The following is a 12,609-nucleotide window of genomic DNA, read 5'->3' on the forward strand; positions in this document are numbered from 1 at the left end:
GTGGAGGTTTTATCTTCTGTGTCCTCACAGCATTTTAATTGTCGATTTATGCTACTGTAGAGTAAATTGCTTTACATGACACTTAATTAAATCAGAGTCTAATACGGCGGTTACCTAATCGTCCGGCAGGATTAGAAAACGCAAACGGGGAAGGAAAATTGGTAGCGCTAATGAAATCATCGATCCATAAACGCTGTTAAAACACACAACTTATTGAAATGATCAGGAATTCTAAATGGAATATTAGTTGTCCCTGCACCAAAACAGTGGTTTGTGAAAAATGTTCTTCGTTTACCTGACGTGAACCCAAAGGTGTCTTTTTAGAAGTGTTTGTTGAGAAGGACGGCAGATTAGAAGACCTTCTGCTTTCAGGTCTGGGCCGCACGGACTCAGCCTTCTCAAGAAACAAAGGCCAGCATGTGCTCTACCGATGTATTCTAGCCATAAAATTGTTCTTAAAGTTTGGCCAATTGTTACCTGAAAAGAAGGAGGAAATGAAGCATTAAATAAACTAAAGTGTAATAATATACAAAGAAAAAGGTGGAAAAAGAAAAAAAAGCTTGTAAAAAAGAGAAAACAAAAAAGACAGGTTTTTGGAGGTCCCCTCCATATGTGTATGACTACTAATAGTGTCACATTATGCACAAAATGAATAGATGATTTGGAAGAAAATATATTGTTCCACAAAATTATAGTAGCATGTATTTTTTTTTTCTCTTTACCACAAGATGTCATTGTGTTAAATGAAATGAAATGAAATGATCTGCATTTCTCTAGCGCTTTTCAAGTCAATGACTTCCCAAAGCGCTTTACATTGTGCTTCACATTTCCCAATAGCGGCCGTGATCTGTGCAGCCATGTAAGGCGCTAACCTGCTTATTGGGGGTATTGGGGTTTCAGTGTCTTACCCAAGGACACTTCGGCATGTAACACGGACGAGCCGGGATTCGAACTGGGATCCCTTAATCCTAAAACGATCGCTCTACCTCCTGAGCTACTGCCGCCCCGTTAAACTGTTTTATACCAAGCAACTTTAATGTCAACATCAAGCAACTCAAAAAAAAAACCACGAAAAATTGTTTATTAAAAATATTGACTAGAAACGGGAAAATCAAATGAAATATACATTGGATGAAAACCACAGCAACCAAATTTAAAGTCGACACGTCATTCAGGCAAACTGAGGTGAAGGTGTAGGTGTAAACTGCACAGTCCACCACAGTTAAATATATGTTCTGCTTGTTTCCCCTTAAGTTTGTTTTGATCCCTTAACACATGAGTGGTAGGGGCCCCATTTTCTGTGGCGTGTCTTGGGCAAGTACACCCTGATGGCGCCCATCCCTCTCCCGGCCAACATACGCAGCACTGGAGATATCAATTAACCCGTCACGTTTACAGGACAGATCAGACCGAAATGCCGGAAGTGAATCGCTTTTATTTTGAAATGCTCTCGATATATATCCGGGTTCGAAGGTCGACGGGACACGGCAAAATTCGACATTATTTATTTGCGCTGATTGTTTTCATCCTTTCAAGCTGCTTTTTTTTAACATTAATACTGAAGCGATAGTATTTTCCTTTGCATTTTTTTTTAACTCCGAACTTATTATACTCTGGATTTTGATTTAAGTTGATGTTTTTTTATGTTTGGAAACTGCAAAGAATCCGTAAGTACTCTAACCCTAACCCGGCTCCTTGGCTTTGTAGCGTATTATGAACTGACCGATAACGGATAATGGATAATTAATAAAGAAAATAGAACAATAACCCTTAAAAAAGGGGAAAGATTTGATAGATAGATAGCTAGATAGATACTTTCTTCATCCCGTCGGGAAATTCACACTTCCAGCAGTATCCTTGTGTTGAAAAATAAAATAATGAAATCAAAGAAATAGTATACAGTTGAGATAGAGTATTTAAATAGTGCTACGGAAAATACACACTCTTATAAAAATAGGGTCATATGCAAATGTGGGGGTGGGGTTTCACTCCCCTGGGTGGAGTTCAAGAGCCTCATGGCATGAGCAAGCAGTTCAGTGTGTCCCCTGCCCACTGCCCGGAGATAGCTGGGATGGGCTCCAGCACCCCCGCGACCCTTCTGAGGATAAGCGGTGCAGATAATGGATGGATGGATGTTCGTTCATGTTCCAATGTTTATTGGCCGAAGCTCAATAGTGGTAAGATAAATCGTAGAGTGGATCACAAATGGGTTGAGGGTGTCCCCTGCCCACTGCCCAGAGATAGCTGGGATGGGCTCCAGCACCCCCGCGACCCTTCTGAGGATAAGCGGTGCAGATAATGGATGGATGGATGTTCGTTCATGTTCCAATGTTTATTGGCCGAAGCTCAATAGTGGTAAGATAAATCGTAGAGTGGATCACAAACGGGTTGAGGGTGTCCCCTGCCCACTGCCCAGAGATAGCTGGGATGGGCTCCAGCACCCCCGCGACCCTACTGAGGATAAGCGGTGCAGATAATGGATGGATGGAGGGATCAATTCAATTACCTTGGTAAGAAACTAATCAAATTGGGCTCTCTGTGTTTTCTGCTCCATCCTAGAACCATGCCTTCAAGAAACCATCTTGACAAAACTGCCAGGAAAAAGAAGAAGAAATGGACGGAGGAAGCTATGGAGCACGCGCTGATGGAGGTCAAATCAGGAAGGTGTACAGTAAGAAAAGCAGCCAAGGAGTTTGGAGTCCCCAAATCCTCCCTGGGGGACCGGGTGAGCGGACGAGTGACGCCAGGGAGTCGGAGTGGACCCGCTCATCTTATCCCATCTTCTGACGAAGAACTGCTGCTCGAGTTCTCCTTATACGTGTCCCGGCACGGATTTCCTCTGACTAAGCAGCAACTGGTGTCCTTCGCTTCTTCTATCTACAAGCGTCAACACGGAAAGGTGGCCTTTTCAAAAGTGGGCCAGACGTGGTGGCTCAACTTTAGGAGAAGACAAGAAAAGAATATCCCGATTCAGCCAACGGGAACTGTGGTGCGAGGTCGCTCGGCGCATGCCGGGAAGGAAACCTTGGATGACTTCTTTCACCTTTTGAGTTCTTTGGTGGAGGCTCACGCGTTGGGGGACAAGCCTGAGCACATCTGGAACTGCGACCAGATGACTTTTCAGCTTGCTCGTAAGAGGGCGGTCCGCCCCAAAGGTGACTGTTGCAAGTCTACAACGGGTTCCGAGGACGCCGTCTCCGTCTTGGCTTGTTTGAACGCCTCGGGGGAGGACCTCCCCCCGTTTATCGTCTACTCCAAAGGTTACCCCGGAGGAGTTTGTTACAAGTCTCAAGGGCCGGCAGATGCCCTCTACGGCTGGTCGGATTCCGGACGCGTCACTTCGCAACTTTTCAAGAAATGGTTCCTGGGGCACTTCCTGGCCCGAGCGCCCAAAGAGCGGCCTCTGCTGCTGGTTTTCGACGGGCACGGCTCGCCCGTCAGCCTGGAAGTGGTGGAGGCGGCTCGCAAAGATGGCGTGGTCTTGGTGTGCTTGCCCATTCGTTGCCGTCATCTCCTGCAGCCGCTGGATGCCGGCCTGTTTCCTTTAATCAAGCGGCGCTTGGCCGAGTTTTTGGACAGGAAGCGCTCCGCCAACGCCGCTCTCTTTGCAGTCGGCAAGAAAAATTTCTCGGGGGCGTTCAAACGGGCGTATCGGGTGGCCGGAGAGGACGAAGGTATCGCCGTCGTCACGGAAAGTTTTCGCAAATGCGGCTTGTTCCCCGTAAGTCGCTCGGTATTGGATGAAACGCCATCGATGTCGTTTCCTGATGGGGATCCCAAAGCTGAGGGCTAGGTTGGTCTTTATTTCCAAATGTTTGATTTTTTTCTTCAGCAAAGACTTGAATGCGGTCTAAAACCATGAGAAAACACTTCCTGTTAAGTTTCACATTGATTCGACATATTTAATAGGTGCCTACGAGCGATTTTGGTACAGTCATCTAAAAGAGTGGTCCTTATACATAAGGATCATTCACAAAGTTGATAGTTTGACAAGGCAGCACGGAGTTTGAGTGGTTATAGCATGTGCAGCACAGTTTTGAGGTCATGAGACCAAACCTCCTGTGTGAAGTTTGTATGTTCTGCCCGTGCTTGCGTGGGTTTCCTCCGGGCGCTCCGGTTTGCTCCCACATTCCAAAAACATGCATGTCAGGCTAATTGGCCGGTCCAAATCGTCCCTTGCTGTGAATGAGCGAGTGAGTCGTCTGTCTCTGTGTTCGGGGTCTCCCCCTCCCACTGCCCGAAGATAGCTGGGATGGGCTCCAGCACCCCCGCGACCCTACTGAGGATAAGGGGTGCAGATAATGGATGGATGGATGGATATTTTGACAAGTCAAAGGCTGGATTATGAAAAGTTTCATATGGATCAGACATATTTCAGAGGTGGCTCAAAGCCAATTTGGGCAGTAATATGAGAAATCTGAGCTATGCTTTTTAATGTGAATTTGAAATTTGGGTTTAAAAGAAGCAGATAACACACATTCAAGTCAAGTCCCATTTATTTGTTTGGCCCTTAATCACAAAATGTCTGAAAGGACTGCACATGTTACAATGACAACATCCCCTGATCTGAAGTAGAGCTCAGATGTGATAAAGCCTTCTCTGTTGCTGCTCCCAAACTTTGGAACTATTGCACATCAGACAGGCTCCCTCACCGTCTATTTTGAAAACTAGTCTTAAAACCCCTTTCATTTCTTGGCTTTCCACCCAGCACGAGACTTTGTTCCTGTTTCATTACTGTCGTACTTTTGAAGTGTTTTCATTATTTAATCATCTATTCAAGGTTTTTGTGAACTATGTTTTATTTGTGTACAGTACTTTGTTTTCAGTACGGCTGTTTTAAATAAAATCGAGTTGAGTAAGGTCTGGCTCATCAGCCAGCCTAACCCCCAGCTGATGATGGGAAAGCAGCTGCCCTCGTTGAGGGAATCGCTGAGTCTATTCTTTCACCAGAAAAAGAAGACAGTCGGGGAGGCCGCAAGCCTAGTGGTGGAGGAGGTGTTCTTGTTTTAGGAGCGGGCCAAGATCTCCACAAAGGAGGGTGAGCCAAATCGCCGTATATTCATTTTGGGGAATTCACCCTCTACGTAAGGACCGCTCTACCGTGGGCACCTTGTCATCATCGCCGCTTGGGGCTGGAGGAGGCCTTGCTGCTCCTGGACCGTCAACCGAGTTGGAATTATTGTAAAGAACAGAAAACAAATGCTGCTATTTGCACCGATGAAATGCGTCCTAGAATCCGTTACGTTATTTGTATTTTACTGACACAGCTGCTCAGGTATCGACTCTTATTAAACAGTTTTCAAATACCACCCGATTGATCCGTTGTCGTCGTCTTCAAATTGACATTTGCTCAACTTCGATATCGGGGGTCTTCAAGCTTTTCCAGTGAAGAGCTACCTTTTTGTTACTATTTAGTGTAAAGGGCATCCGGTTTGATACCGATCCGGTTTGATACTGACCTACCTACCTACCTAGGTCATATCCCTCCAGAGGGGTGACTGACAGCAAGACAAACACATACAATAACAAAGTAAATGGTCTGCGTTCATATAGTACTTTTCAAGTCAAATAGGGCTTTACAATGTGCTACACACTCACACACCAATAGCGGCTATGCAGCCATTAAAGGCGCCTACCTGCTTATCGGGGGCATTAGGGATTCAGTGTTTTGCCCAAGAACATTTCGACATATAACGCGGAGCAGCCGGGAATCGAACCTGCGATCTCTTGATCCCAAGACGAGCGCTCTACCTCCTGAGCTAATGCCGCCCAAAGAAAATAAAAAGGGGAAAAAAATAGCAAAAACACACACAAAAATGTTTAGACCGTGGCTAGCCCAAACCCCCAAACAATTTAGGCACCTTGGCACCTAAGTTGCTCATGCAACATCCATTTGTCTCCATCCATTTGATATACATTTCTAAAATAACCACTCATGTAGGTAAATTGTTGGAAGTGTGGTCAAATAGACTCAGTCAACTACTGAAATAATTTGACTAGAAAATCACAATGAGCCCAGCCTTGGTGAGCTATTTTCAGACCAAATCTGCAGGCACTTCTGCACCACTTTGGATACACCCGTGCTCTATATTCTCAAATTCTAGAAAGAATATCTACACTGGTAAAATTATAAAGCTATTTTAAATGATCACGTGTCCCTGGCTCATTATGCTAGTATTTGATACCAGCATTCAAAAATGATTTAAGCTTTGACACACACATGCAAATTTGTATATTAGTATACGCCAGTTCTTGGTTCAAAGAGGTGCAGCCTATTCCAGTTGACTAGGTGAGATACGGGAACATCCCGGCATGCTCGCAGGCCCAATTACAAGTTGATACAATCATTTACATCTCAAGCATGTGACACCTATAATCATTGGTCCAAGCCGGTCATTGTTCAATATTAAACCTTCGATAACTTCGAATCAACTCTTCTGTTAATAATCTTGTCCGTGGAGCTGTGGTGGCACCAAATGACGGCGGCAAAATGTATCATGCTGTGCAGATGAAACCAGCCCAGTGACTGTTCTTCTGCACAATCAATGACTGTTGCCGTTTGTAAAGTGAGAGTCAGAGAAAAATACATTTAATCTGCTTTGGCTTGGATGTCATTTATGCCGATTTATTCAACATATATTAGATTCCCTTTTATCAACCATTGATCCGTTTTATATATTCAAATAACAATCCTTGAACGAATAACTTTGCAAATACGTGTGTATGTTGTTAACTTATATCGCTTTTACTGCATTATCAATAACCACTGCAAACAGTAGTGCAGTACGGCTGTATATTTTCGAATCTCAGCCAATTGCTCCCCTTAATGAATGATTGCAGTTACTCTATTTGGGCGGTAATAACAATTACGAACGCAACACGCGACCTATTTACTCACAGCAAAATACTGACTGTTGAATTGAATATAAATGGTGTGAAGACAATCATAACCAGCCGCAATGCACGCAACACATAAAGGTTTGATCAAGGATAATATTTGCTTGTGTACTGCAACAATATAAGCGATGAGGTTATCGTCTGCTACCAAGTGAACGAGACCGTCCGGATAAGAGTCGACATGGGCAAACAGAAAACGATTTTTTCCCCCTGTCCAAAACAATGTTAAACGGTGTACACAATTTGAAGTGTTAAAAACGTTTAAAATAGGGTGAAAACGTATAAATTGACAGGTGTGTAATATGTTTTGATAGCCCGTAAGGGCAGCGTCTGTTTTTTTACTTCGGGAAGTGACGTCATAATAGCGGAAGCTGATGCTTTCTTGAGAGCAAGCGATTGTCCAAAGTATTCTTGGTGGGGGTTTTTTTCCCCCCAAATTTCTACTTTGTGGCGTTCTGAAAATACGTTTTATTTGCTGTAAGTGTTTTAAAGTGTCTTTTTTTTGCTTTAAAATATTTTTTAAACTGTCAGCTACCTTTGTTGAACTTCGTAGCATTCTAGCACTACTAGCTAGCAAACCCATCATGTCTCCGTGTAATCGTGGTATCAATAAAGCCTATGGCTCGATGATCTCGATTGTTTTGTTTTAATAATTGTCTTTTTTTCGTCCAATTGAACAGTCCACGATGACCACAGCCGCAAGACCAACATTTGAACCGGCCAGAGGAGGCCGGGGGAAAGGGGAAGGTGATTTGAGTGCACTGTCCAAGCAATATTCGAGTCGAGATCTTCCAGGTCACACTAAGATCAAGTACAGGTCAGTAGATTCTTTTTTTTGAATATGATTAACTTTGTTTGCCGTGGCATGCCGTGCATTTCACATCAAGGCATTCGGTAGTGCTACGTCCGAATCAACCCAACCCTCAATAACTGTTTTGATTCAATACGGCTGCAACACATATAATGAAGCATCAATAATAAGCTCATTAAATTGGTATATTATTTAGGAGTATAGCCACATTCTATCCACCAAAAATCGTTTTCAATTGTCCTACTTAGTGGAATAGTGAGTGGTTATTTAATGCGTGTTTCTCTCAGCAATGAGATACAGAAGCTCCACGTCGTGTCCTTTGTTTTTCATTCAGCGCTTTCTTCATGTCCCCAAATGAAAGTTCCTGCTTGCCCAGATGGTGACGGTCTTGCCAACAGTGGTCTGACCTTTCTTAATGATGTCTAGCTTTAGAAAAAAAGAAAATCTGTCCTGAACATGGCTTTGACAGTCATCTGCAACCAAATCAATGTATTCTTCTTCCATTGTGGGTTAAATCAACACAACACTATATTTGCTTGTACAGCTCACTAGCATTTGATAGCTCTGGCAATTGCAATCTACCACAAACCAATCATTCTTCTTCATCCTCCTAAAGCCCTTTTGGCGGTTGCCACCAACACCTGGCCAATAATCGTTTGTGAAATCGTTGACGTTTCCGCAGGCCAGCGAGAAGGCCCTGCTTTTACCTACTTAATCTAATTGGTGAAAGCATCCGCTTTATCGACACAATTCTGCTACATAGCCTGCCGAACTGCTTGTGAAGGCCTTCGGATAGATTTTTAACTTTGGCTACAAGTAATGGCGTAAATGTGGTTGGTAGAATGCTTGAATATGAAAACGCACATCTGAAAATAGCGCAACCGGGGGAAAAGCAATGAATGAAAGCTGACTGACAGTTTATAGGTATCCATTGACACGATATAATTAACATCACAGGTTTCAGAATTGTTTTGGTTTTTTTCAGGGCAGCAGCGATGGCCTTGCAGGCCCTGACGGCCCACCCTTGCTTGTTCGTATGTAATCCTTTTTTCCCACCTTTTGTTTTGTAGACAGCCCACCCAGGATGCCCCAGAGGAATTGCGTAACCGCGACTTCCGCAGGGAGTTGGAGGAGAGAGAGCGTGTTGCTGCTCGCGAGAAAACAAGAGAGAGGGGACCAAGAGGTTTGTTATTTCCGCCCGGCGTGATGAACCAGTGACCGCGTATAGATGCGGGCAAAAATTCAGATTGGAAACGGAATATTGGATTTCTGGAGCGGTCGGAATGAGACAAATGAATAACCCTGTATACGGCGCGTTTGCGAGGATTTCTATTACAGGGGCGGCAACGTCATAACAGTTGATCTGTAATTCCTATGTTTACAAGTATGTGGCTCACCTAAGGCATGTACTTACGCTGTACATGGATGGATACAACTGCGACATCCTCTATATATATATATATATATAGGTGGATACACCTGTGGTATTTTCGTCGTCGGGGTAGAAAATAAAACGGAAGTGTGCTGAAGATCTCAATACACATGAGACTTTTAGTCCTGTAGAAATTAAGGCCGTAGAAATATCCCAGATGATGGAAACTGCGTGTGTGCACAAATTCGAATGCTTCTCCATACACGAGTAAAAGGAAAAGGAAATGACTGACTTGATCGTTTCCATCGGACAACTCGGTCGCACTAAAGCACACCTAGCGCCAAGCGGTGAGAAATTGGGCCGCAGGATACAACTGCGACATGCACACCAGATGCGGTTTCCAGCGGCACGTTTTTCTTTCCCCAAGATGTTAACCTTTCGGATCATGTTACCGTTGAAAATGGCGACTAACATAGATAGCAATTACATATACAGTAATTACTAATGCGCTGAGGAAAAAAGGGCTCCGTCGCCCAAAAATGTGAGATCACGTTTGACAGCGCTCTTGTCAACGGACTCGTGTCGTTGGTAAACAAAATGGCTCTAAGTTCCGGCTCTTGTTAGTGGATGAAAGGAGCCGGCTACATACTGATCAAGAGCCGGTATCCTTAAAGTCGCTATTGTTTTTCTTGTGATTGGTCAAAATCCCTTTTTTCTTCATGGGAAGCCGATGACTTTAAATTTGTTGAGTATAAAATGGTAAAATTTGTTTTGTAAATTTATAAATACTTCAATCTATGTTTCCTGTGTTTTTCAGTGTTACTGGTTAATTGTTGGTTTTGCTTTCATTACCCCCTTGAAAGCATTCACAATATTATGCAATAAATGGTAATATATGAACTAAACAACCTGAAAAGCTGCTCGGGAGCCAAAAGCTTTAAGTCTGTTGAAAAATCCGGTTGTCTAAAAATAATCGGAAATCCCATCCCTTTAACAGACCATTTGCTTCCTGGAGGATAAAACCAAACTGGCCAAAGACGCGCTTCGCATTTCGAGCGCAGGCGTCAAGACGCGATTTTCCTCGCTACCTGGGCACACTCGAAGAATTTGATGACAGCGCGCCAAAAATATCAAACATATTTGATAATCTGCGATTTTTTATTTTTTGGGGTGTTCTCTGGTCGTCTACTTTGGAAAATGATACGCAAATTCACGACCTTATAACGCTTGGGAAAGTCCGGAAGCACAAAGTTATTTGATGCAGGCTAATTAATTAAAAAAAAAAAAAGTGTTTTTTGAGTTGTCGGCTACCCGGGCGGAGACGTTGCGTTGGTTGTTTTTATGTGACGGACAATCCCTTGTCGATATTCCAGAGCACACCACCTCGTCTTCCTCGTCCTCAAAAAGACCCAGACTGGATCAAATTCCGGCAGCCAACCTGGATGCGGACGATCCCCTTACCGAGGTACGGACGATCTTCGTATCTAGGCGTGCCCCCCCCCCGTTCATGACGGCATTTCCTCCTATATAGGAGGACGAGGACGACGATGACGACGAGGACAGCGGCGACGATTCCATGGCAAATCTTCATGCGCAATTAGTCCTGATTAAGAAAGAGCGCGCCGAAGAGCAGGAACGCAGGGTGAGCTATCCGTTTTTTCCCTCAAAGTATTTCACGTCAAAAGTCTTTTTAGGATTCATACCGAGAGGTGTCCTTTTTTTCCATGATTTTAGGACCGGGAGCAAAAAGCGGAAGAAGAGAGGATCCGAATGGAGAATATATTGAGCGGTAATCCTTTGATCAATTTGGCAGGACAGCAACAACAACAGCAGCAGCAGCAGCAGCAACAAATAGCTCAGAATCAGAGCGCCTTCAAAGTCAAGAGAAGGTAATGGATCTTATGATGGCTAAATAGATACTTATTCATCCCGTAGGGAAATTCACACTTCCAGCAGTATCCTTGTGTTGAAATACCCAATATAACGTGTTGATATACAGTATTTAAATAGTGACTCTGTCATAAAAAATAGTGTAAAATGCAAATGGAGGGGTGGGGTTTCATGTGGGCTTTTACTCGCCTAGGTGGAGTTCAAGAGCCTTATAGTATGAGGAAGAAAAGATCCGTCTGATGTTAGCGTTTCCCCTTAATAATGGCGGTTATTTCTGTCCAGGTGGGACGACGACGTGGTGTTTAAGAACTGCGCAAAGGGATTGGACAAAGCACGCAAGGAGAAACGCTTCATCAACGATACGCTGCGCTCTGAATTCCACAAGAAATTTATGGAAAAATACGTCAAGTAGCGAACTCGATCCATGCGTATTCATTCCTGTGACTCATTTTTCTTTTAGACTATGTTTTGTAAGTGAGTTGTTCAATTCCTGGTAGATGCATTCTTACAACTTTAATCTTGTACCGTACATTTGTGACCATCATACCTGAAATAAATATTTGGAAACCATTCATCAAGTGTTTTTTTATTTTTCAGAAAAAAAAGGATTACCTTTGGTCAATTTGGGTTCCAAAATGGTTGTCCCCATAATACAATGAAGTATTTGAACACCCCGTTATTTTGCTATTTCTCCCACTTAGAAATCATGGAGTGGTCTGAAATTGTCATCGTAGGTGCATGTCCACTGTGAGAGGGATAAACTAAAAAGAAAAATCCAGAAATCATAATGCACGATTTTTGTGATATAGCTGCAAACAAGTATTTGAACACCAGAGAAAATGAATGTTAATATAGGGTACAGTAGCCTTAGTTTGCTGTTACAGAGGTCAAACGTTTTCTGTAGTCTTTCAGCAGGTTTGCACACACTGCAGGAGGGATCTTGGCCCACTCTCCCACACAGTTCTTCTCTAGATCAGTCAGGATTCTGGGCTGTCGCTCCTTCCAAAGATTTTTGATTGTGTTCAGGTCTGGAAACTGGCTGGGCCACGCTAGAACCCTAATATGCTTCTTAGGGAGCCACTCCTTGGTTTTCCTGCTTCGGATCGTCGTCGTGTTTAAAGACCCAGCCACGACCCATCTTCAAAGCTCTGACTAAGGGAAGGAAATTGTTCCCCAAAACCTCACTATACACGGCCCCAGTCATTCTTAAATGCAGTGCACTTCTTCCATTTTCTAATGATTGCCCCAACGGTAGACCTTTTTTCACCAAGCTGCTTGGCAATTGCTCCGTAGCCTTTTCCAGCCATGTGGAGGTGTACCATTTTGTCTTTGGACTGCTCTTTGGTCTTACTGATTGTATGAGGTGGACAGGTTTCTCTATGCAGTTAAGGACCTCAAACAGGTGCATCTGATTGAAGATAATACATGGAGTACAGGTGGACTTCTAATGGTTGTACTAACGGGTCGCCCAGGGTCAGAATTCGAGACGGTACACAGCTGTATCACACCAAAAAAAAAATCTTGCATTGTGATTTCTGGATTTTTCTTTTTAGTTTATCTCTCACAGTGGACATGCACCTACGATGACAATTTCAGACCCCTCCATGATTTCTAGGTGGGAGAAATGGCAAAATAGCAG

The 12,609-nt window shown here is 43.6% G+C and overlaps 2 protein-coding genes across 4 annotated transcripts; both read left to right on the forward strand.

The window, feature by feature from the left end:
• Nucleotides 1-1,481: 1,481 nt before the first annotated feature.
• LOC148348826 (uncharacterized) lies at nucleotides 1,482-5,030 on the forward strand. The gene is made up of 3 exons (XM_088321438.1): nucleotides 1,482-1,667; nucleotides 2,560-3,793; nucleotides 4,951-5,030. Exon 2 carries the CDS (start codon nucleotides 2,564-2,566, stop codon nucleotides 3,791-3,793), a length of 1,230 nt encoding a protein of 409 aa, XP_088177564.1. The 5' UTR covers nucleotides 1,482-1,667; nucleotides 2,560-2,563; the 3' UTR covers nucleotides 4,951-5,030.
• cwc15 (CWC15 spliceosome associated protein) lies at nucleotides 3,826-11,544 on the forward strand. 3 transcript variants are annotated; one of them, XM_088321440.1, is made up of 7 exons: nucleotides 3,826-5,038; nucleotides 7,578-7,714; nucleotides 8,779-8,891; nucleotides 10,454-10,545; nucleotides 10,612-10,722; nucleotides 10,815-10,969; nucleotides 11,253-11,544. In XM_088321440.1, exons 2-7 carry the CDS (start codon nucleotides 7,584-7,586, stop codon nucleotides 11,380-11,382), a joined length of 732 nt encoding a protein of 243 aa, XP_088177566.1. In that variant the 5' UTR covers nucleotides 3,826-5,038; nucleotides 7,578-7,583; the 3' UTR covers nucleotides 11,383-11,544. The 3 variants fall into 3 exon arrangements, with proteins under 3 accessions (XP_088177566.1, XP_088177567.1, XP_088177565.1); XM_088321441.1 differs by lacking the exon at nucleotides 3,826-5,038 and adding an exon at nucleotides 6,944-7,082; XM_088321439.1 differs by lacking the exon at nucleotides 3,826-5,038 and adding an exon at nucleotides 7,213-7,374.
• The last annotated feature ends 1,065 nt before the right edge of the window (nucleotides 11,545-12,609 follow it).

Source organism: Urocampus carinirostris, chromosome 17 (genome assembly GCF_059441175.1).
Source record: "Urocampus carinirostris isolate Australia breed hairy pipefish chromosome 17, RoL_Ucar_1.0, whole genome shotgun sequence".
In the NCBI taxonomy this organism is placed as follows: Eukaryota; Metazoa; Chordata; class Actinopteri; order Syngnathiformes; family Syngnathidae; genus Urocampus; species Urocampus carinirostris.

Coding starts and splice junctions, on each gene's coding strand:
- cwc15 (XM_088321440.1), top strand. CDS start 7,584: ATGACCACAGCCGCAAGACCAACATTTGAACCGGCCAGAGGAGGCCGG. Junction 7,715..8,778: donor CACACTAAGATCAAGTACAG/GTCAGTAGATTC, acceptor TTTGTTTTGTAG/ACAGCCCACCCAGGATGCCC. Junction 8,892..10,453: donor AAGAGAGAGGGGACCAAGAG/GTTTGTTATTTC, acceptor TCGATATTCCAG/AGCACACCACCTCGTCTTCC.
- LOC148348826 (XM_088321438.1), top strand. CDS start 2,564: ATGCCTTCAAGAAACCATCTTGACAAAACTGCCAGGAAAAAGAAGAAG.